The sequence below is a fragment of the Hipposideros armiger genome, unplaced genomic scaffold (assembly GCF_001890085.2).
Source record: "Hipposideros armiger isolate ML-2016 unplaced genomic scaffold, ASM189008v1 scaffold_114, whole genome shotgun sequence".
Taxonomy (NCBI): Eukaryota; Metazoa; Chordata; class Mammalia; order Chiroptera; family Hipposideridae; genus Hipposideros; species Hipposideros armiger.
This window is the reverse complement of record NW_017731464.1, coordinates 3075757-3098210: the sequence shown is the minus strand read 5'-3', so window position 1 is coordinate 3098210 and position 22454 is coordinate 3075757. Positions and strand designations below refer to the sequence as shown.

General features: G+C 42.1%; 1 protein-coding gene across 1 annotated transcript in view; it reads right to left on the bottom strand.

The window, feature by feature from the left end:
• The window catches only part of AAK1 (AP2 associated kinase 1), a 195115-nt gene that overhangs the window by 78735 nt on the left and 93926 nt on the right, over positions 1 to 22454 (bottom strand). The window contains exons 4-8 of the mRNA XM_019647614.1: positions 14554 to 14662; positions 12841 to 12983; positions 2610 to 2731; positions 1234 to 1315; positions 604 to 736 (exon numbers count right to left, since the gene is read on the bottom strand). Of these exons, the coding sequence (XP_019503159.1) occupies positions 604 to 736; positions 1234 to 1315; positions 2610 to 2731; positions 12841 to 12983; positions 14554 to 14662 (589 nt within the window). The remainder of the gene's footprint in view (positions 1 to 603; positions 737 to 1233; positions 1316 to 2609; positions 2732 to 12840; positions 12984 to 14553; positions 14663 to 22454) is intronic.

The window sequence follows — 22454 nt, the reverse complement described above, 5'->3', positions numbered from 1 at the left end:
TCTTCTTCAGCATTCTACTACAGGGACTTATGCAAAGATTGCTTATTCTGCCATCTGGTTAAGGAACATTAGTACATATGCTTGCTATGACAATGCAAAAGGGTGGGGAATTTTAAAATCCAGTCATTAACCTAAATGAGAGGAAAACCCCAGTTCTATAGAGTTATACCGTCTTAATTATGTATTCACTCCAGCAAATGCATTGCAATCATTTTAATTTGAGTAGCTTCTAGTTTTATACAGATGAATTTCTTATCGCTTGGTATGAGTCAGCTGGACTCCTCTGGTACCAGAGCTTTCATACAGACTGCAAGAGAACAGAGCAGGAAAGTACTGCTCAAAGCGCAGTTAGGGTTTCTGCCTGGGTGGCTGGCTCGGGTGTAAAACAGGGTTTGGATTTCTAGCCCAAAACCCACCACTCTCCTCAAACAACTAGACACTCGTATGTCATCTTTGAGCGACCCACCATTACCATCTGCTTTCTTTGTCTTTGCATCTAACTCACCACTCCTAGGACCTAATGCCTTTATCCTCCAATGCATTCCTAGAGACTGAATATGAATTAGAGATAAAAGTATGAAACTAGAAATTCAAAATACTTACTAATTAAGCAGTGCATGTCTTGAGAGTATCGAGAGTTATCAGGAATTGTGAAGTTTCCATCACAAATTGCCACCTGACTCTCCCCAAATGGCAAAGTGAAGTAGCACAATTTATACAATAAACATCCAAGAGCCTAAAAAATAAAGACAGAAGATTACTACTGGTGGTTTATTTACCATAACTACAAGTGGGTCTACTCAGAGATAGTGGCATAGTCCACATTTTCTAGCAGATATAAAAACTATGTACTATTAACCTATTAGTAATTTGAATTTAGAACCCAACACCACTATTGAGCTGCTGAGTTACATTATTTACATCGTTACCAAACTGTGCTCCAATAAAGAACAAGTTATTTCGGCTGTTTTACTCTTCACAACTAGTAACGCTTATGTGACAACCGCCTAAATAATGGGCAGGTCACCTGAACAATGTTCATAGAGCTCTAACATAATTTTCTGTGACCTGCTTCAAGCAGGAGCTGGTCATCTCAAGAATAACCCCGAGGGCTAAGTAGACAACGATACAGTCTAGGGGCCACTCTTGCTATGGCACTGTCTGGATTATAATTGGGAGCTGACAGTCAAGACTGCTGAGATCTCAGACGTGGATAGGTTACTTGACACCTACCCAAATGTCTGCCTTCGTGGTGATGATTTTGCCACTGTACAGGTTGACCATTTCTGGTGCTCGATAGGACAGCGTTGTGTATCTACAATCAAGAGATTCAGTTTTTGTTAAATATGTCAATGACATGATTAAAAACCAGGGGTAACAGAAATAACATTATATATATATATTTTAATAGAGTTCCCTGGGAGCAATCTGCAGAAGAGAGTATGAAGTATTAGTGCAGATAAAATGAACAGCTGTCCTTGGTACGCACTGGTGGTCCTCTAGCAGCAGCCCTAATCTAAGAGCACGAGAGGACCCCGGCACTAAGGCATTAAATAAATCCTAAAAACAACTTTTCTTGGGTCCTCAAATAACAAAATCTTCCCCTGTAAATCCTTGTTTTATGATACTCTATTTGCTGATACATTTTTAGAAATAGTAATCTCCTTTAATGTGGCTTGACAATGAGATGTAATACTGCCAAGGACCCTGGAAAACAGCAGAAAGTGGGCCCTGGCTGGGTGGGAGGCAGATGGCCCTTTGCTGCTGGAAGAGGGCTGAAACAAGTTTTTCTTTGATCTCTGGCTCAGGAAGAGAGGAGTATGAGTTCATCTTCAAAGTGAGTGTGTCGTGGTGTTACCAAGCACATGGCTTGGGCTGCCGTCTCTAGAGCCCAGAGGTACTGTGGTTTAGGGGACCACTAGGGCCTTGGGCCAGAAGTTCTCACGCCCCAGGCTTGGTTGCCAGGGGTGATGCAGAAAGGAGAAAGGATCAAGGTATAAGTGGGCACGTTACACTGCTGATTCACTAGTAGCCACAGTGAGTGCTGAAAGCAGGGGAAAACAGGTCAGGTTTTCCCTGGAGTCACATATCTAAGGAAGTTTTTCCTTATGGCAGTTGGTCAGTCAGTATCTGTAGAGGCTTCAATAGCCCCACTCACCATTAATGGCATCATCTTGCAGAAGAGCTCCTTAGGAGAAGGAAGGAACACACAGCAATTCAGGGTTCAGTAAAAAGCACATCCAGCTTACTAATAATGTCACAGCTGTTGTGATCCCACTTAGAAACATCAGTGTTTCTGTGGTGTGTGCACCATTCAGCTTTTTAAGGGCTGTGTGACATTAATCAAAATATGTATGGACAATGACCGTATGCACACTGATAAAGTGCTCTTGTAAGAGGTCTTCGTTTTATTCTGCTCATCAGTGACTGTGAACCCTCTCCACATTCTCACTTAAAATCAAACCCAACGGCCAGCACAATGCTCTGAGAAGAGGAACAATGTACTAGCACCATGGTCTTCTCACCCTGACCTTCTCGCCCACACGCTGAAAGGAAAGTTGCTGATTTAAAGTAATAGACAAAACTCTAAGAAAAGAGGAAAAGCTTACTTCTTAATCTCATCTTCCACTGCATTGACTCCCTCACTTTGTGGATTCTGGAATTTGTTGGTGGCGCTTCCGAAGTCACACAGGACGTAGTGGCCTCGGTCATGCAAGAGGATATTTTCGACCTGAAAAACATTCCCCAACCATCCATTCCAAGATATCATTTAGTAATGCGTGCGGAGCTTTGGTTCTCATTCACATCAATGAAATATTTCTGATAATCCCATTCATGTGCACAGGAAAGTTACTGTCCTCCACGTATCTCAACACCCCAAGTAGAACAAAACAGCATAATAACAGGGGACAATGAGAGTGGAGGTGGCAAAAGGAGGTGACTCCACAGTGGGGAAGCAAGAATCCCATTTTTAAAAATTTCAGCCACATTTCTCACCTCTGCAGAAACAGCCCTTACACTTCCAAGCCTCTGTGTCTTTCCACACGCCTTTCTTTCGGTCTAGAAGGCTCTCTCTGATTCCCACCTCTTTCCCCAACTATCAAAATCCCCTTGCTCTTTCCAAGCCAGCTGAAAAGCCACCTGCTCTTCGAAGCGTTCCTCAGGCCCCCGTGCAAACAAGCGGGGCTCCTTCCCGGTGCCCCTGCGGTGCTTCCCTCTTCCTCACGCCAGTCATTTCACTCGGGTCTTCTAAATAGATACGTCAATGTCTTTACCACAGAGGTTAGGGTTTTCAGAATTAATAAATATTTGTTGTATTTTAGTTACTTCTCAAGGCAAGTTAAGGCCTGCGGGTAATGAGCAGTTTTCCTTTCAAAGTATTAGCCTTGTCTTTTTATAGATCAATTCTTTAGGCAGTAAGCTAGGGGTTCTGGGGAGAAGGGAGCTTACCGAGACCAGAACCTAGAAAAATCCCTGGTGTTAAAGGACTCTGCCAATGAAATAATAACTCCAAGACAGCAAGCTCTACTGTACTCAAGATGTATTGATTAACTTTTGTTATATAACTGAGCTGACTAGTAGGTGGAAGGACAGACCTGGTTGTGTGGGGGCAGTAAAATGGCAGCCAAAACATCCTGCCAGACCAGTGAGTCTGTAGTCTCCTTGTCTTTTGTCTTCAGACTTTCAAAGGCTGATCACCTTTGGAAAACAGTCAAAGTAGACTAGAAGCACCTAAGGACAAGCACAGGTATCTGTAGTCTTCCCTACCAGTGCCTAACATAGTGTTTGGTGCAGAAAGTGTTGGTTGATTGAAATAAACTAAAAAACAGAAACATATACAACAAACACCTGTGTGTGTGTGAGAGAGACAGAGAGAGAGAGAGAGAGAGAGAGCGAGAGGGAGAGAGAGAGAGAGTCAGAAACAAGACAGGAGCCACCAAATACCCAGGCCTTATTATTACTACCAGTTCTTTTAAAAATACCTGGCCAATGATGACAATCTCTTGTTTCTACATTTTAATTTTTTTTTTCCTCTAAAGATTTTATTGGGGAATTGGGGGAGGGAACAGCGTTGGGGAATCAGAGAAGGGGAACAGACAAGATGCTGTCCTTTTTGTTCTTCAGTCTAGTTGTGGAGGACGTCGCTTCACTGGCCCATGTTGGTATTATCATTGCGCTCTTCCCGGATGAGGCAGTCACTTGCCGGCCATTGGATGGCCACTCATGGCAGCTCACAGCAGCTCATGAACGCTCATGCCAGCTGCCGGACAGCCCCAATACAGTCTATGCCATTGCCGGCAACCCACGGCAGCCCAGCTCCAAGTCGAGCTGTTGTTCACCATCTTAGCTGTAGAGGGCGCAGCATCACTGGCCCTCATGTGGGATCCGAACCCGGGCCCTGCTGCTCACAGCTGGCGTCACAAGCAAACTCCTAACTAACTCTACACTTTAATTTTTATAAAATTATATTCCAAATAATAATATGTTTATTTTACAGTCTGTATATACAAATCCAATACCTAAAGTTTTTGCTGCAAACTGATTCTATAGTTTACTGTTTCTTAATCCTGCTGAGTCTCACTCCTGGTAGTAGTGTAAGGGGTTTTGTCATTGTTAACTCACGTGCCTTGGAATTCATCTGAGGAGAGCTTTTGAGGCCTGAGTTTAAAGTCCACTGTTCTTGCAGAGAGGATAAGCTTGTGCACTTGGGGCACTAATAACCTATGCTCACTTTAATCTAGAATTCTGACCTTGGGGTTTTTAGCCACACAGGCAATGTGAACTATGGCCATCAACTTGCGTGGACATGTTTTGTGATTAAGAATTCTTTGGAGAAATTTGTTCCCCAGAGACAAGGCTGAGGCAGGCAAATATGTCCACCATCTACAGCTTTTTCATAAAGCTCATCAGTTGAATCTAGTCACACAAAATGAAACAGTCAAGCCACCCTGAACATATACTCACTTTAAGAATCTAACGTAATTCCAATAAAACAACACTAGCATTTCCATTCAAATTTAGAGGTTATAAAAACAACAGCTACCATTCCTAAGCTTTTACTATTATGAGTACTCAGCACTTTACATGGATTATCTTAATCCTCATAATAACAGTATAATAATATCCCCGTTTTACAGATGGGAAAGTGAGGCTCTCAGTGATTAAGGCAGGAAGAGAACCCGAGCAACCTAATTCTATGAGGGACAGGCCGAAAGCAGGTTGGAAGCAGAGCAATGACCCAAGGCCCCCAGCCCCACCCTCGAACCCTGGTGGGGAGTATTCACCCAGTGTACTGGATACCAGCTTAACGATGGGGCTACCTTAGTTCTTTAGGTTCAGAAATGCCCCTAGAATAGGAATCTAGTCAATGAGGAACCAAGTGTCTAGATACTGGCCAGGCTGATTTGCTCGGTGTTTCCTAAGCATTCCCTATATTGCCTAGTTTGTCTTTGTATTTAATTGCTCACTTTCCACTAGTCAAATCCTGGTCATTCTTCAAATCCTTGCTCAAGTCCTAACCCTCAGTAGAACCTTCCATGGCCACCCTGCCAAATCTACAGTACTTACTGCCACTAGGAGGGGTCGACAAAGTAAGCCCTTTAGGCCAAACCAAGCCACTTCCTATCGTCTAGTCTAGGGCTGCTTTCCTGCTCCCACAGCAGAGCATGTCCCATGGCCGACAAGCCCCAAATTCTACTACCTGGCCCTCTGCAGGAAAGTTTGCCAACGACTGGTCTATAATTATATCATACCCAGACCAGCAGTTTACAAACATAGGACCCCTAGATCCCTTATATAGCATTATTCGGCTCCAATCCTCCTTCCGGGACTCATGCATCTTACAGGGCTCATGTGAGACCTCACTTCTCCTATTACAGGTGTGCAGTTCCTTCCTAATTCAGCGTCTGTACTTCTAATGCTGGAATGTACAACTTAGAAAACAGAAAAGTTAATTCGTATCGAGATGCAAACAAGGTAGCTCTGGAGACCAAAGTCACTGCGGGAGGGAGGAGAACTAAGTAGACAAAGGACAGAATAAAGATAACGTACGCTTGTTTTTTTCTCCCTACCTTAAAAGCTAGGTTGGTATTTCTGGTTAGTTCCAGAGTGGCGGCACTCAGGAGTCACACTATGTCCAACTTGGTCCCACCTCAGCTGGCCTCCCTCCCTCCCACAAAGATAACAGTGTATACAATTATAGTTACAGGAAAACCAGTTAAACATTAAGGGTGTGTACAAAAGTAGACAAGAGAGTCAGAACTATCAATGCAGGAAAAGCTTTATCAATATCAAAGAAATATCAATGCAGAGCAAAACAATAATTCCTGCTCTGGCTACTCTGCAAGTTTGTTGGGAGGATCAAACGAAATTATAAAGGTGAAATCGCTTGGCAGCAGCTGCGTTAGCTGCTGTGTGCTCTGCCGCCCCCCCCCAAGTCTGTCCCTGTGACTTGTTAAACCTGTGAAAACCTCCAACCTTGGCTGCTGCCCTCCGTCATCAATGCCACCATCATCAACCAAACACTTGACAGAGAGTGTGGTGTGTGGCAACCACAGTGGACTTAGAGTTCAAGAGACCTCAGAGACTATTATAGATGTTTGACCTTGGACGTATCTCTGAAGCTCTTTGGGCTTGTTTCTCATCAGAATAGTAAAGCTGATAATATTTCTATCACTGTTGTTACAAAGCAAGTAAGAGAATGTACACAAAGAAAACTGTCAATATTCCTATATAAACATAATTTGCTACTACCATTCATTTATTAAAGAAATACATTTGAGCTGAAACTAATTCTAAAAAATGTGTATTTCATAATAAAATATAATTTAATAAAAAAAAAAAGAAATACATTTGAACTCCTACTACATATCAAATACTTTTCTAGGTTCTGGGGATAAGGCTGAGAACAAATCAAAATTTAGCCTCTCATGGAGCTTAGTGATCAGTTGAGGATTATAAGAAAGAAAGTAAAATTGCCCAGTAGTGATCAATGTTATGAAAAAGAAAACCCCAGCAGGTTAAATATATGTATGTTTAAGAGGGATGCTATTGTAAACAGCAGTCAGGGGAGGAGCGTTCCAAGCAGAGAATAGCCAGCGTGAAGGAGCTGAGATGGGAGCGTGCTTGAGGTGTCTGAAGCACAGAGGCAGGCCACTATAGCCGGAACTGTGCTGGGCACTGGTATTGCAAAGAAAAGGGAAAACATGGGACTGGACATAATGTGGGCTAGTGCTCTTATGAATGGGGAGATAAGGCTGGGCCTTGGAGGAAGTGAAGGCCTTAGATAAGCAAAACTAGAAGTAGGAACAAAGACACAGAGGCAGGAATGATTGAGCAATGGTATCAGCAAATAATGGCACTTACTATGTGCTAGACACTGCCCCATGTGCTTTTACTTACAGTATTTCATGAAATTCTTATAAAGCCTTATTGTCCCCACTTAAAAGATGAGAAAATGGAGTCTAGTTGTTGAACGTGCCTGAGGTCACAGGACTGGCAGAGTGAGATTTGGGCTCAGGCTGCCTGTCTTCTGGGAACACACCCTCACTCGCTGCATTTATGTGTGTTACGCAGCTAAGGAACATGGACAGTTCAGAATGGAGAAAGAGAAGGGAGCAGAAGGAGAGAGGACCAGAGAAGCAGACAGAGGGCAAACTGAAGAAGGCTACTAGGGAACCACTCGACATTTTTAACCGTCAGCAGCAGATGAAAAGAGGTGTTTTAGGGAGGTTAGCATGGTGACAGATGAGGGAGACAAAGACAATGAGGACAGGTGCAATTGTCCAGGTGTGAGGTGATGAGGGCCAGTTCTAGACTAGGACCAAGAGGAATTAAATGAGATGAGGAAGACAGAGAACCAACTGGATATATTCTGACAGCCTCTTCTGAAACCTTCAGATAATTTGCACAGTGATTTTGTTTTTGGCAATGTCCCTTTTAGGATGTAAGCCTAACACTGGTTACCGGTGCTTACAATCCTTAAATCTTTCTGCTCTTTGAGAGCTTAATTACCACTGACCTTACTTCCCAACCTATTGGCTTAAGCGTATTATTAAAACTGTCACTCCCAAATTCTGCTTATAGCTTTAGCTAAAAGGTCTGGAAAGCCATCTCCTACTGACCTCTTCACCTTGACATTATTTCGTACAGAGATGGCATTCAGGCATTTAAGTCACAGAATTTATTCCCACTGGAAATTCTGGAGGGTTAGAGGAATGCAGGTTTTCAAACCCGCGATTCTAAAAATAAGAATCTTCATCCTATTGTATACTTCATGAGATCAAACTCTCTTTCTGACAAAAGAGAGATCATGACGTTTTCAACTATTAAGTCTTAACCCTTTATCCCCATTCTTAAGTGCTGGGACAAACAGCATGGTACAATACAACAAAATGAAACAAACCGAAACCAAAATGGGAGTAAAAAAACCTCAGCCTTTGTTGTGGTTTGATCACTGAGTGAGCTGTGCAGGTCACAGCCTTTCTGGACAGAGGTCGCCTCATTGGTCAAAGGAGAGGGCTGGTTCAGATGACCTTTTCAGTCTACGACCCCATGATCTGTAATAATAATCTCTTATCTTCCCTCAGAGAAGTAAACATTTGTAAATGGGAGAAATAATCAAAATGCTAAAATAATGTATTTGAGGAAGGCCCTTCCTTGAAGAACAGCTCTTCTGTTCTGGTTATTTTTAGACCATGAGCTGCTTAAGAACCAGGAGCACTTACGTACGTATTTCCTGTATGTGATTTGAAATAAAGACCATACATCCAGAGGGCAGAGCGAGAGGGGTTTTTCTCAGTGTTGCACGTGAACAAGCAGACCCCCGTTAGGGTGGCACGGGCTTAAGAAGGGAGTCCACAGCTGGCCTGGCCTGTTCTCCTTCTGGCGTCCCACTGGCTTTATTCGCAATGGTGCCTCCTCATCCAAAGGAAATCCTGCTCGCAGAGAAGCGACCAAGAGACCAGCAACCAGCACTTCCTCTGGGCAACAGGAGAAGAAAGAACTTCTTGGCTCTGGCTACCACTGGGACTGCGGTGGCTGGTTCCAGTGGTGACACAGCTCAGAGTGGCCCAGGCTATGTGATATACAGCGACACCCCAGGGCAAACAGGAGATATGTGGGGACTTTTCCCTCATGCCTGAGGCAGCGGCAGTGCAGCAGGTAAAGGTAACTGCCACTGTGCACATGCTAATAGGAATCAACAAAATCTAGCATGCTAAGGAAAGCATCTATAAACAGATGGCACTGACTGTAAGACGTGGGGAGCTGTGGAAGGCGTCATCAAAACCACCAGGAGTTCGCAGCTAAAAGCAACAGCCACAGGGCTCCTTGGAACAATCACAATCAAGGCCTCCTCCCAGGGGCCCCTGCTTACAGTCCCTGCTTCCAAGGTAGAGGAGACAGGGAACCACTACCAGGTGTCCCGCAGCATAACCAATGGTCTTCAGTATGGATTAAAACACAACTACAGACCCAACACCGTGCTCAGCGCCGCGCTGCCTCCCAGGAACACTGAGGAGAGGCAGGGGACAGGGCTGGGGGCAGGCTGGGGAACGGAACGTGGCAGCCTCCTGCTCATGGTGCGGCCTCACCCTCCCGTTCCACTTTGCTCACTGTCCCTCTGCTGAGACGTCTCATGGGCTGTTCAGTCCAGTGAACGGAGAGTCTGGGGCTCCTGCTGCCGCTTGATCCCAAGCACTGACCTGCTCCGAGTCCCCACAGGAGACACTGGGCTCTGGGCCTCAGGTTCCCATCACCGGGTGATGACTGCCCACCACCTCTCGGTAGCACTGTGAACACCACACGGCAATGATATGCTGGGGATATGTCAACTGGGGAGGTACTATTTATGGGTATAAAATGATGATCATTTTGGCCTCATTTAACCCAATAAATGTTTAAAAAGTTAAAATAAAGGAAGAGTTTTGTTTAAGAACCCAGGAATAGCACTCTGTAAAGGATGTTTGAGGGCCTCTCTTCTCCGCCCCTTGCTGTCACCTCCGTGCCCTCTCAGGACTTACTGGGCAGGGGATATGCCTGACAGTGACATGCATGCTCTCATTTAATCCTATCTCGACCCTAACAAAGCTGGCATTGTGTCTCCACTTCACAGATGAAGAACCCGAGGCTCAGAGGCTGATGAAGAGAAGCCAGGGAGAGCATGGTGTCACCGAGGTCAAGGAAGGAGAGTCAGAAAGGAGTCAGAGACCACAGGAGGAGAATAAGCCAGGGACTGAAAAGTGTCCGCATCCAGCAATGCAAACACTGCGTGTTCATCTCCCACTGCACTTATAACTCTGTTGGTACAAGTCACAGCATGAGTGCTACCGCGTCAGGAGTTCCAATATGAAATTGAACTCCATCTGACATGGGGGGATGAGGGGGGTGTGTGGAAAGGGGCTCGAGAGAGGCCAGAGCTGATACAGTTCACAGAAACAGAGCCCCTACACTCACAGACCAGTGCTGGGGCTGCCCGGCCATGCCCCTCCCCTATTTCTCTGCCCCTCACAAACTCTTCTCCAAGGCAGGCAGCAGGGCGGGTGGTCAGCTCCTAAAATTTTGTTGCCACTGCTTATTTTGAAATGTATATTAACAGGCCCAAGAATGTCACTCATCATTAAAGGCAACAACTGAATACAGTGTAAATGCATACTCAGAGCAGGGGCCTGTGTCACTGTGGCCTGATCTGCATGCTGCCCTACCTCCTCATCCTCCAACACCTTGTCGTTCCCTTCTCTAGGCATCCCTCAAGCTCTGCTCTCTGCCTGAAATGTGTCCTTCATCCTCTCTGTGACCATCTATAGCCCGCTAGTACTTTGAAATCCCACTTTTCCAGAAGATTCTAACCACTACTGCCTGATCTCACTATCTGATCATACATTAAGCCACTTGGTTTTCATCTATTCATCACTTTGTTCTATAAAGTTTTATAGTTCACCTATTTCGGTTTCAAGTGTAAATATTTAATTTACATCCTCTCACCAATACTTGAAACATCTTGAGATTTATGTACTTATACTGTGCTAGGCTCATATCTATTGAGATGTATTCTCCTTTTTCTACTCAGAAAAAGGGCTGACTATGGGCAGAGGTACACTGGAGAAGAATGTCTAAGGCTTTGGGGGGTATGTCCCTATCTTCCTGAAAGCTAACTGCTTTAGTACAGAAATGCCAGTATATATGCATCACTTCACACTCACGAGGGATGGGCAAACTAAAAAAGGACAATAACAAAGATTGGTGAGGATGTGGAGAAACTGGAACCTTCCTATACTGTTGGTAGAATGTAAAATGGTGCAGCCAATTTGGAAGACAGTTTGACAATTCCTTAAAAAGTTAAACACAGTTACCATATGACCCAGCAATTTCTCACCTAGGTATACACCCAAGAGAGCTGAAAACATATGCCTACATAAAACCCAGTATATGGGAGATCACAGTAGCCTTATTCATAACAGCCAAAGTGGAAACAACTCAAATGTCCATCAACTGGTGAATGGATAAACAGAATGTGGTATAGCCACACAACGGAATATCCTGCCACGAAAAGGAATGAGGTACCGATGCATGCTGCAACATAGATGAACCTTGAAAACATTATTCTAGGTGAAAGAAGTCAGACACAAGGTCATATACTGTATGAGCCCATTTACATGAAATGTCCAGAAGAGGCAATAGAAAGTAGATTAGTGGCTGGAAGAAGGGGAATGAGGAGTGATTGTTAATGGATACAGGGTTTCTTTGGGGGGTGATGAAGTGTTCGGGAATTAGATAGTGATGATGGTTGCACAACCTTGTAAATATACTAAAAGCCACCAAATTATACACTTTCAGAGGGTGAATTTTATGGTATGCGATTTATATCTCAATTTAAAAAAAAGAAAAACAAACAGAAAAAACCCCCACCAAAACCTCAAAAGAGAAATGCCAGTAGGCTGCTGTGATCCTCAAACTTTAAAATATACAAAAACCACTTGGGGTGCTTATAAAGATATAAATTCCTGGACCGCTCTGACACCACCACCAAAATTATAGCCCAACAGATTCGGTGTGGAATCCAGCAGCCTGCACTTAACAAACACACCAGGGGATGCTGATGTAAGTTATTAGCCATGAAGCACATTTCGTGAAACACAGGCATAATGAAAAGAAATTGTAATTTAGAATCAGAATTCTGAGATTGCTCCTTCCTAGTTATATGATCTTAGGCAAGTCACGTACGTCTCTACTCCTGAGTTTCCCCAATTATAAAATGTAAAAAATGTTTCCCTCCAAAGAGGTCTTGTACATACAGTGTCTAGTAGAGTGCATGGCAGACAGTCAATGCTCCATAAATGCTAGCAAATCCTAACTGGGTGCCAATTCCACTGAACAAACATCGTCAAGTGACTATAATATGAAAACGCCAGTGCAAGGAGATGGTAATTGGTGGAATAAATATTAAAAAGAATCAATTAATGAATTTTGAAAACTATGAAATAGACTTTAAAGACCAAGCATCAATGTTTAGAAACTATCTAAATCAGCACATTACTTTTCATGACCCTGGAAAAGTGAATTTGGGAGTATAATCAGGGGGAAAAAAAATGTGTTCAGGCGTTTGATGATTATAAAGAATTTCTGAAGGCTACTTAAGTCATGAAATTGATACCTGTACTATACTGTTCTTTCTTTTTTCCCCTTTGTATTTTCTCTCTTCAAGCAGAACGTAAGCTTAGAATTTGGGACCATGCCTCAAACTTCTCTCACGTCCCCACCTCATGAGTCTGCGCCTCATCCCTGGGGCAGGTAGAAAATACTCTGTAAGAATACACTTAACGAGACAGTGTGGTCTGTTACCTTCAGGTCACGGTGGATAATAGGAGTCTTGCACTGATGCAGGCGGGCGACAGCTTCACAGGTGTCACAAAATATCTGCAGCACTTCATTCTCTGTAAAACCTGTCTGCAGGCGCTGGTTCATCAGGTTGACCACCTGGCCTCCTGAGAGGGGGACAGAGCGAAGGAGAGGGTGTAAACATTCAGAAGCGTCACTTACCCGAGCGAATGAATGGCTGTCCACAGAGCATCCTGGACGAAGCCAATGGAGCTCGGTAATCACTCACTGAGCCAGGGATAAAACCCAGGTGTCCTGATTCCCAGCCTGGGGTTCGTTTTCTCAGAATCCAGGCCTTCCTCTAATGCATCAAAAACAGTGACCTTATTTAACAAAGCACCCCAGACGTGAGCTGCCCTCATTATGTCTTCAAGATTATTTGTAGAAATGACAGTGGTCCCGCCCTTAGCTGCCTGGTTAAACCGTCCCTGCTGGATATGAGACAAGGTCACGGGCTCAACTTGCAGTATCTGTTAGTAAGCACCCAGCTGCACAACAGACCCCAGGAGAAGGCGTTATAGTCTCTACTTTGGGAACAGCCTGGTCTCTCTGGCTTCACTGCTCTGCCTGGTCTGGAGACATACTATACCAACATTTAATCTCCAGGACTGAGACTGACAGCCTCACTTACAGAATTAGCCAGATCCCTGGATGCTTCCACTGCCTCGTCTCTAAACATTTTACTGTCCAAAGAAAAATGGGCAGGAGAAAACATACTGTCAAGGTCAAATTTGGTAGTATTTTACAAAATCAGGTTAACAGTTATTCCAATAAAGGCTGGCATTGCTGGTTAACATCACATTTTGGGGGTTAGCAACATATTTAATTTATGAACAGGTATCTTTAAAGGCAAGGAAACTCAGTGGAATTAAGGGTGACTATAAAATGGTGAGACAGTGACTCAAGCTGTTAAGTGGCAGCTGCTTAGGCCAAAAAAGCCGAATCTCCAAACAATGGTTGTATGAAATATAGTCAACTCTGAATAAATTATGCCACAGTCTAGATGTCCCAAGATAAAATAGAGCTTGAAACTCCATGATTTTAACTAACTAACTCCACTATTAGCAGCAGCATGGTTTGAATGTAACCTTATCGGCAATGATATTGGGTTGTCGGAAAAGTCATGACGTATTTTCTCTGTTTTCATTGCAAAAATGCGTCATGACTTTTCTGACAACCCAACAGCTCTTGAGCCAAGGGGAAGAAGGTCATTTCCATTAGACGCGAAGGATTCTTTTACCCCATAACACAAGGATGGTGGAGTGGGTGGGGAAGAGAACACATGAGTGAGGGAGTGGGGAAGCCGGATTGTTCCTTTAGTCCATCTGGAGTTGGGTCTTTATTATATGTGCCTTCATCGTTTGTTTTAAAGCATCACAAAGAACGCATACATTCCCATTCTCATACAAGCACCAAACCTTCCTGAAGCTAACAAAACTGGAGTTTTGTATTATCTACCACTGTGGCCTGTTTGTGCCACTGATCCTTGCCCCTATAAGAATAACCAGGGGGTGATGGATAGCAGGCTCTGTATCTTTTAGCCTCTTCGTTTTCCAATCTTTAAAACCAGAACAACATACATTAGGGTACAGGGCAAATTAAGTGAGATGACCACCATGCCCTCAATAATCAAAGTGCTAGTGACATGAGAGCTTGGGACACAGTTCAAATACTTACCCCGACAGAAGTCCATCAGAATCAGCACTTCCCATACGTCACCGCTACTCACATTGTTGATACTGGAGTCGATGTAACCCACAATGTTCTTGTGTCCTGACAGGTCCCTCTGTGAAGACGAGTTGAGAAATACATTATTAGTTACAGACACCGGTAGAGGCAGAACAGAACGAGGCAGTCAGTTCTGTGAGCACAGATAATTTACATACACAGAGACAACACTAACAGTGGGGGGAGAGAAGACAAAGGAACGGGGTCCAGAGCAGATATCCGGTGGTCTCTGAGATTCCTGGCCAGATCTTCAATAGCAATTCTACAACCCTACTAAACCACAGCACTCTCCTAAACTAAATTCTTGAACCCAATGGACAGGGGCTGCGCCTTCTTGCTCGCTGCATCAGTGCTCCATGTAACCAGAAGCAAAGATCCCCATTTCCAGACTCACTGCAAAGGGGCTAAGAGGAGAGAGCCAGCATGAGCTATTTAAATATGTGAATGTTGAATTCAGAAAAGTGAAACTGATGATTTTTTCCCGATTGCAGGGACTCAAGTGAATTCACCTTGGCCTTAAACTGAGTTCATACTGTTTTTCTACCTTTAGGAAATATGTGAAAAGAACTGTTTTTAGTTTTGAAGGGACTACAATGGCATCTGGACCGAAGCATTTTACTTGTAATTAAGACTTTCAAGCCAACCAGCTGGGATATAAATAAGATGGGTCATGTTTCCCGCTCTCTGGCTGGAACTGCGTACGATCTCTCAGGGGTGCTTGTGGAATTAATTTTGTGTCAGGACCCAGGGAGGCACTGGAAGTTGCCTCACACCCTGGCATAGTTATTTCAACATCCATAGAGGTTTATCTTTGTAATGATTATGATCGAAATCCAAGGTCATTAGTGAGCAAAAAGTGAGCTAGCCAAGTTAATAGGATTTTTGCATAAAGTAAGGTTTTGTTTTTTTAACTAGTTTTTAAAAATTATTTTACTTTTGTTTAATAAAAAGGGTGTGGAAAATATGTGTTTCTGTAAGAGTCATCATACATATGTGACAGTTTGGACCATAGGATAGTAACTACCGCTGCACTAACTGGAGATTTTGTTATTTAAAGTAATAAATAAAGTCTCTTTTAATCTGAAATCACATACCAAAACAAGAAGCCTCACATTATCAAATGAACACAACTGAACCCTATGCATTAAAGTGAAAACGCATTTTAAAAAAAGTTAAAACTTATTAGAACCTTCCTCTGAGTGAAGGGTTAAGAATGGCTATTGCCTCAGAAAGGTAGACCAAAGGTAGAAATGTGACCACTGCGACTGGCAATGGGGAAGTCGCTGGAGATCTATGCAAGGACAGTTTCAGAGAAAGGATGGAATGGGGGTGAGAATGGAATTGGACTTGCAAAGAATGGGAGTTGAATATGTACAGCCAGCGACCATACATTACTCTTTCAGAACATTGTGTGCTTAAGAGAGGAATAGCACTGAGGGAAAGAATTTTTAGTATGGAACAGAATTAAGCACTGGACAGTGGAAGAAGCCAGGAGAAGAAAGCTTTAAGATACAGGAGAGAGAGGCTGAGGGTAACTGATGAAAAAAAGTCCTATAGATAAAAGAGGGGAGGATTCAAAGCACTGTTAAAGGGACTGGTCTGGGAAAGATATTTCTTTCCTGGCAAGAAGGAAATAAAAATGTATATGCATATTGGTTTAGGGCTGGGAAAAAAGGGAATTTGAGTGAGTTCAGACCTACTGTTCCGTTTTTGGTAGCGGGCAAAATAATCAACTGTAAAGGAATAAGAAGCTTGATGAGAGAAATAAAAGTCTTAGAACAGGGCCGGCCGAGTGGCTCAGTTGGTTAAGAGCTCGCTCAAGAGTTTGAGCTCTGAGCAACAGCAGTTTGAGTCAGCCCGAGCTGAGCAGCCGTGAGCTGCCAACAGGTGGCGGGATGGCTCAGCTAAAAAAAAAAAAAAAAAAAGTCTTAGAACAACTGCTTTAGATATAACAGACAAGAGAGATAATGAGACAAAAAAGCAGTCTCTAGAGTTCAAGTTTCTGCAAGAGACTCATATTTTAGTGAACTATCTATCATTCTCTCTGCTTTTCAGTCTTATTATCAACTCTTCTAGAATTTGTTTCCATTTACACAGTCCTGGAAGTAGGAAGAATTAGAGAGAAGTTCTGGGACACCAAAATGCACAGAAGATCATGTCCTCCAAATGCCCACAAGGAGGAATGAAAGACTAATGTTTCTACATCTAACTGTGAAAAAGAATCAGCAGTGTTGCCTCTTGAGTTGGTCTCACCCCAAAAGAAATAATAAAGAATCTAGAAGGAAAATAAAAAGCATTTGGTGGAGCCAAGAGGAGGTCAAGAGCTAACTGTCCAATCTGGACAGTTACCATCTGCAGATGGCATCCTAGAGCAGTTTGCCGAGATGTCTGCAATGAATTCAAGCTCCAATTCCTGTTCATTTGGTCTTCTGCAGAGATGCTGAGATATACCCATGCAGAAAAGATCACCTCTTTGGAGGGAGGCTATGACTTTTAATGACTTGGTGATGCAGCAACCTCTCAGGTTTTAGAATAAACTTACATCACTGGTTTATGATGGATAGAGGAGATCTGTTTGAATGGCTGTGATACGTAGAAAAGGTCAAGAGAAAATCTTGCTGCAAATTGAGACTGACTTGCATTTACGGTACAGTGGCATCGGTTCTCAGCAGCAACAGGCAAGAGGATGTCCCACCTTTCCCTGGTTTTAGTTAGAAGACCAGCCCCAGGATTACAAAACAGACTGGACATAAAGTGATGGAACCCACATGAGGGATGTCTCAGTTACCATCTGTTTACTCAGGAAAAGACAGGATGTGGGGACGATGCTTTGATGCCCTTGGCTACAATCAGTATTTGGAGTATTGGGATAAAAGTCTATATGGTGAGGATACGTCAAAACCCGAGTTTTGACTTTGAGGTCAAATATATGACTTTGGGTGGTGAACACACAATGCAATATATAGATGATGTATTATAAAATTGTACACTTGAAGCATATATAATTTTATTAACCCATGTCACCCCCAATTAATTTAATTTAAAAAATAAAAATAAACATACATGCTTTAAAAAAAGAACCCTGAGTTTTAGGGGAGTGGGAAATGTTCAGTTAAACTATAGATCAGTTTATATCATATGATTTAAACAGTGTAAATCTAAAGAGCTTGCGTTGTCATTTTAAACTTTATTTTTAAATTAACATTAAACAATGTTAACATGTTATTTAGAAGACCTGCTTTACTAAACAGACATTTAAAGTGGTTTATAGTTAGCATACTAACTATCATATTTAACTGCTTGAAGTACTGAAAACCTTTTTTCATAAACACATGCAAAAACTACTATTTGAAAATCAGGCCTTCAACTCAGATCCTATAGATTATTACAAACTTCAAGTTTATCTGGGGTCCTAGTTAATGATGCTTGCAGCACAGAATAATATTCTATCCCCAACTTCAAAGCCCCTGCAGCAGGAAAATTCCTACCTAGGAATCTTAAGGCCTTAGAAGGAAATGGAAGACTCAAGTTATAAATACATCTCTAAAAACCTTTATATTTATGTTCAAGAGAACAAAGAAGAGAGCATTCTAAATAGCATATCAATAATACCACTCACCTCAAAATAGTAAAAATAAATATTGCACAGAACTAATTTACTAATCATTTGCTCAGGCCACCCTTCCTTGCAATGTCAGCATAATACCTGCAAATTCCCCATTCTCATTGTGCTTGCATTTGCATACATATATAAGTTTTCAAAGAGGTATATTAACTTGTTTGACCCTCCATTCAAATATTCAATGTTTGCTGATTTTATGACTCAGCACTATTGCTGCCTACTTCTAGAATCACACTATGGGTTCCATAGACGCTTTTAACCAAATTTCAGCTTCTTCTTAAAGATGCAGTTCTAAGGCCTGGAATGAGTTTATCCCTCCCAAAGTTGCTTTGTAAAAGTGTCTTCTGCCTTGCTATTCCTTCCCCCTTTTTTCTCTATAGCTCTAAATTTCCTTTATAGCTAACTCTCTTCAAGGAGTTCTTCACAGGCAAACAAAAACTATCAGGTCCAGGGCAGCAGTGAAAAGAAACACTCTGAGATCTCGGCTGGCCCTGGAGTTCTACCCACGGCCAAGGTACCTGGGGCGCATGTGCGTTTCTGCTACATAAGAAGTTCCAGAAATTCTCTTGCTTATCCTCACATTTACTCTCCCTTTCCCAGGTCCTACTCTTTAATTGATCCTGTACTTACTTGACTAGATCTTTAAAAGTCACTTAGAATCTTATTCTAGAGCAGTGCAGTGAAACTTTAATATGCATATGAACCACCTGGGGATTCTGTTTAAAAATAGATTCTAATCCAGTGGCTCTGGGATAGGGCCTGGGATGCTCCTGGTCAGACCAGCGACACTTAAGGTAGAAAAGATCTAGAGCAGTGCTACTGAAAATGTGGTCTACGAATATTTGCTGGTTAGTAAACTGTGACCAGACCATAAGGAGATGAGCTTGTTCCAGGAAATCAATCAATCCATCAGTCGCTAAGCTGTTTTCTTTTCCTAGTGAGACTTTACCTACGAGAGGAATAGTTCATTGATTTATATTCTGGCACAAGATCCTTTCAGTAGCACCCATATGTTTATATAGACAATTGATTTCTGATAAGGGTGCTAAGACAATTCAATGGGGAAAAGAGTGGTCTTCAAAAAATGGTTCTGGGACACTGGCTATCTACATGCAAAAGAATGACGTTGGATTCCTACCTTATAACACACGCAAAAATTAACTCAAAATGGACCAAAGATCTAAAAACTCCTCAAAGAAAACAAACATGAAATTTTCATGATGTTGGATGCTCAACACCATCAATCATTAGGAAAATACAAATCAAAACCATAATGAAACGGCATAATCAAAATGCAAATCAAAACCACTAAAATGCTATAATCAAAAACAGAAACAATACAAAACGTCAACAAGGACATGAAGATTGGAACCTTGATACATTGCTGGTAGGAATATAAAATAGTGCAGCTTCTATGAAAAACAGTTTGGCATTTTCTCAAAAAGCATAGTTGCCACATAACCTAGCAATTTACACTGTATGTATATACCTAAGAGAAATGAAACATTATGTCCACAAAAACTTGTACACAAACGTCCATAGAAGCATTAGTCATAATAGCCAAAAAGTGGAAACAACCCAAATATCCACCAGGATTCAAAAATACAGTATATCCATATAAAGAAATATTATGCAACCATGAAAGTGAACAAAGTACTGACACATGCTACAACATAGATAAACCTAGAAAACATTATGCACAGTGAAAGAAGTCACAAGAGGCCACGTATTATATGAGCCCATTTATAAGAAATGTCCAGAATAGGCAACAGAAAGTAGATTAATGGTTGCCAGGGACTGGGGTGTGGGGGAATGGGGAATGACTGCTAAAGGGTATGGGGTTTCCTTTGGGGTGATGAAAAAATGTTCTAGAATTAGATAAATGGTGATAGGTGAATGATTTTGTAAATATACTAAAAATCACTTAATTACATTTAAAAGGATGATTTTGTCTCAATTTACAAAGAAAAGTAATGTGACAAGCTGGGGGGAAAATAAAATAAAAAAACACACAAGGGGAAAAAGAAAAAAAAGATCCTTTGAGTAGCACTGTTTTAGAGCAACCAGACAGCCCATATCTGAATCCCTGCAATAGACTTTTTTTTTTAAATTGGAAAAACAGTGTATTTTTCCAGGACCCATAAGCTCCAAGTGAAGTAGTTGTTTCAATCTAGTTGTGGAAGGCATTTTTCCAGAACCCATCAGCTCCAAGTCAAGTAGCTGTTTTCAGTCTAGTTGTGGAGGGCACAGCTCAGTGGCCCATGTGGGGATTGAACCAGCAACCTTGGTACTATGAGTACTGTGCTCTAACCAACTGAGCTAACCGGCCACCCCTGCAATAGCCTTTTGACAAGCAGTTTTCTTAGAACAATGTCAATTCCTTGGGCCATTGGCTCATCTTCAGATAGCCCTCACCTTTGGTCAGTTCTTCCTTACATCTGGCAGGAAACTTCTACCGCCTGATTCTAGATTGTCCTCTTCAGAGCAAAAAGAACAAGTCAAGACTATTTTTTCACTTTCTAAACAACTGAAATATGACTATTTAGACCCTTAAGTTTTTTCTTCTCGAGGTTAAACATACCCACTTTGTTTGATATGGTTTTTCCTCACATCATCATTTTGGCTGCTCCCACGTTTAAATGCTCTGCTTTGTCTATATCCTTTTTATGAAAATGACCCCACGAAATGAATGAAACCAGGCCTGGTCAGCCTCATGCAGAGTAGACCAGCACTATCACCTTCTATTAATTCTATTAATGTAGCTAAAAATTACATTCTTTTGGCAGCCACATCATACTATACAGTCATATCGAGTTAACTGACCACTAAGATACTTAAATCTTTCCCCACTCATGCTATTCTTTTTAAATATTTGCCTTCCCAGAGCTGTGCTTATAAATCTGATTGAAATAAAGTAAAAATGCAACTATATGGCCGTACATTATTTCATCTCATCAGAATCAGTCCATTGTTCCAATTTGTAAGGATCATTTTAGGTCCTGATTCTGTCACCCAATGTAGTTGTTCTATCTTTGAACTTTATATTAGGTACATAATTGCTAAGTGTGTCTTCTATTTCTTTAACCAAGCGATTGTTAAATGTAAAATAACATAAAGCTAGCGGTGAGCTGCAGTGCTTTTTTACTTAGAAAGTTTCCACCATATTAATATGAAACCATTATACACAGTAACAATTACACCTAGCCTCCAACCTACACACTCCAACTTGCGCACAGGACTCTGGTAGTGTCCTTACCCAAAGGACACAATCCACAGACACTGGGTCTGCTGCACTTGCCTGAACTCCCCGACTAGAAACCTCTCCTAAGGAGGATAGGATGTTGAGATGACATGGCTTGTTCTTCCTCAACCTGAAGGCACTTTGGATCCCTGCTTATTCGTCCAAGTAACTATAATGCAGCTTAAAGTTTAATTTAATCTTTACAAATAAGTAATAAATTAACATTCAAAGAGACAAAAATAGTAGTCAATTATTTTCTACTTCAGTGCTGATAGCGAACACTGTCCCTCTCTCTCCTTTCCTCCTTTCTCCACCCTCCCTCCCTCTTTCTCTCTCTCATCCTTCCGATGTTTTTTCAGGCAAAGTCGAACAATATGTATTATGTACATATACACAATTCTTACGATCTCTGAGAGAGGTAGGGCTGGGGTTATGGTCCCTACCTGACACAAATCTGAGTCTAGGGGACATAAACCATCACACAGAGCTTGGATGAAAAATGACAGGAAATTTTTTTTAAAGTTAGTTGCAAATATGCATTTATCTCTGTGTCTTTCTACAGCCTCACTAAGTGAAGTAAAGTGTTTGCTTTTTAAAAAGCATAAGCTAAAGACTTCTGCTTCTGGGAAGATGAAGATGTTCTTTCCCCTATTCCCGCTCGGTACAACCAATACTTTGGACATTATATATAAAACAAACATAATAAGAAGAGTCCTAAACGTGAGTAGAAGGCAGACTGGCTAGAAATATTGTGACCTGCGGAATGACACGGTGGGGAGTCACCTGGGCTTCATATATCCCAGACTGGAAACTAAAGAAGAAGCCAGCAAGCTGAAAACACCAATGGGCACAGCCAGAAAGCCCCAAGAAGAGTCTGCTCTCTCTAGCCAAACCTAGAGTGTTTGGCTAGAGTGGCAACCTAGTAAGAAAGAAACTTGTTGATACTAACCCTTCTACTTCGGTCAAAAACCACAGCCCTCTGCAGCC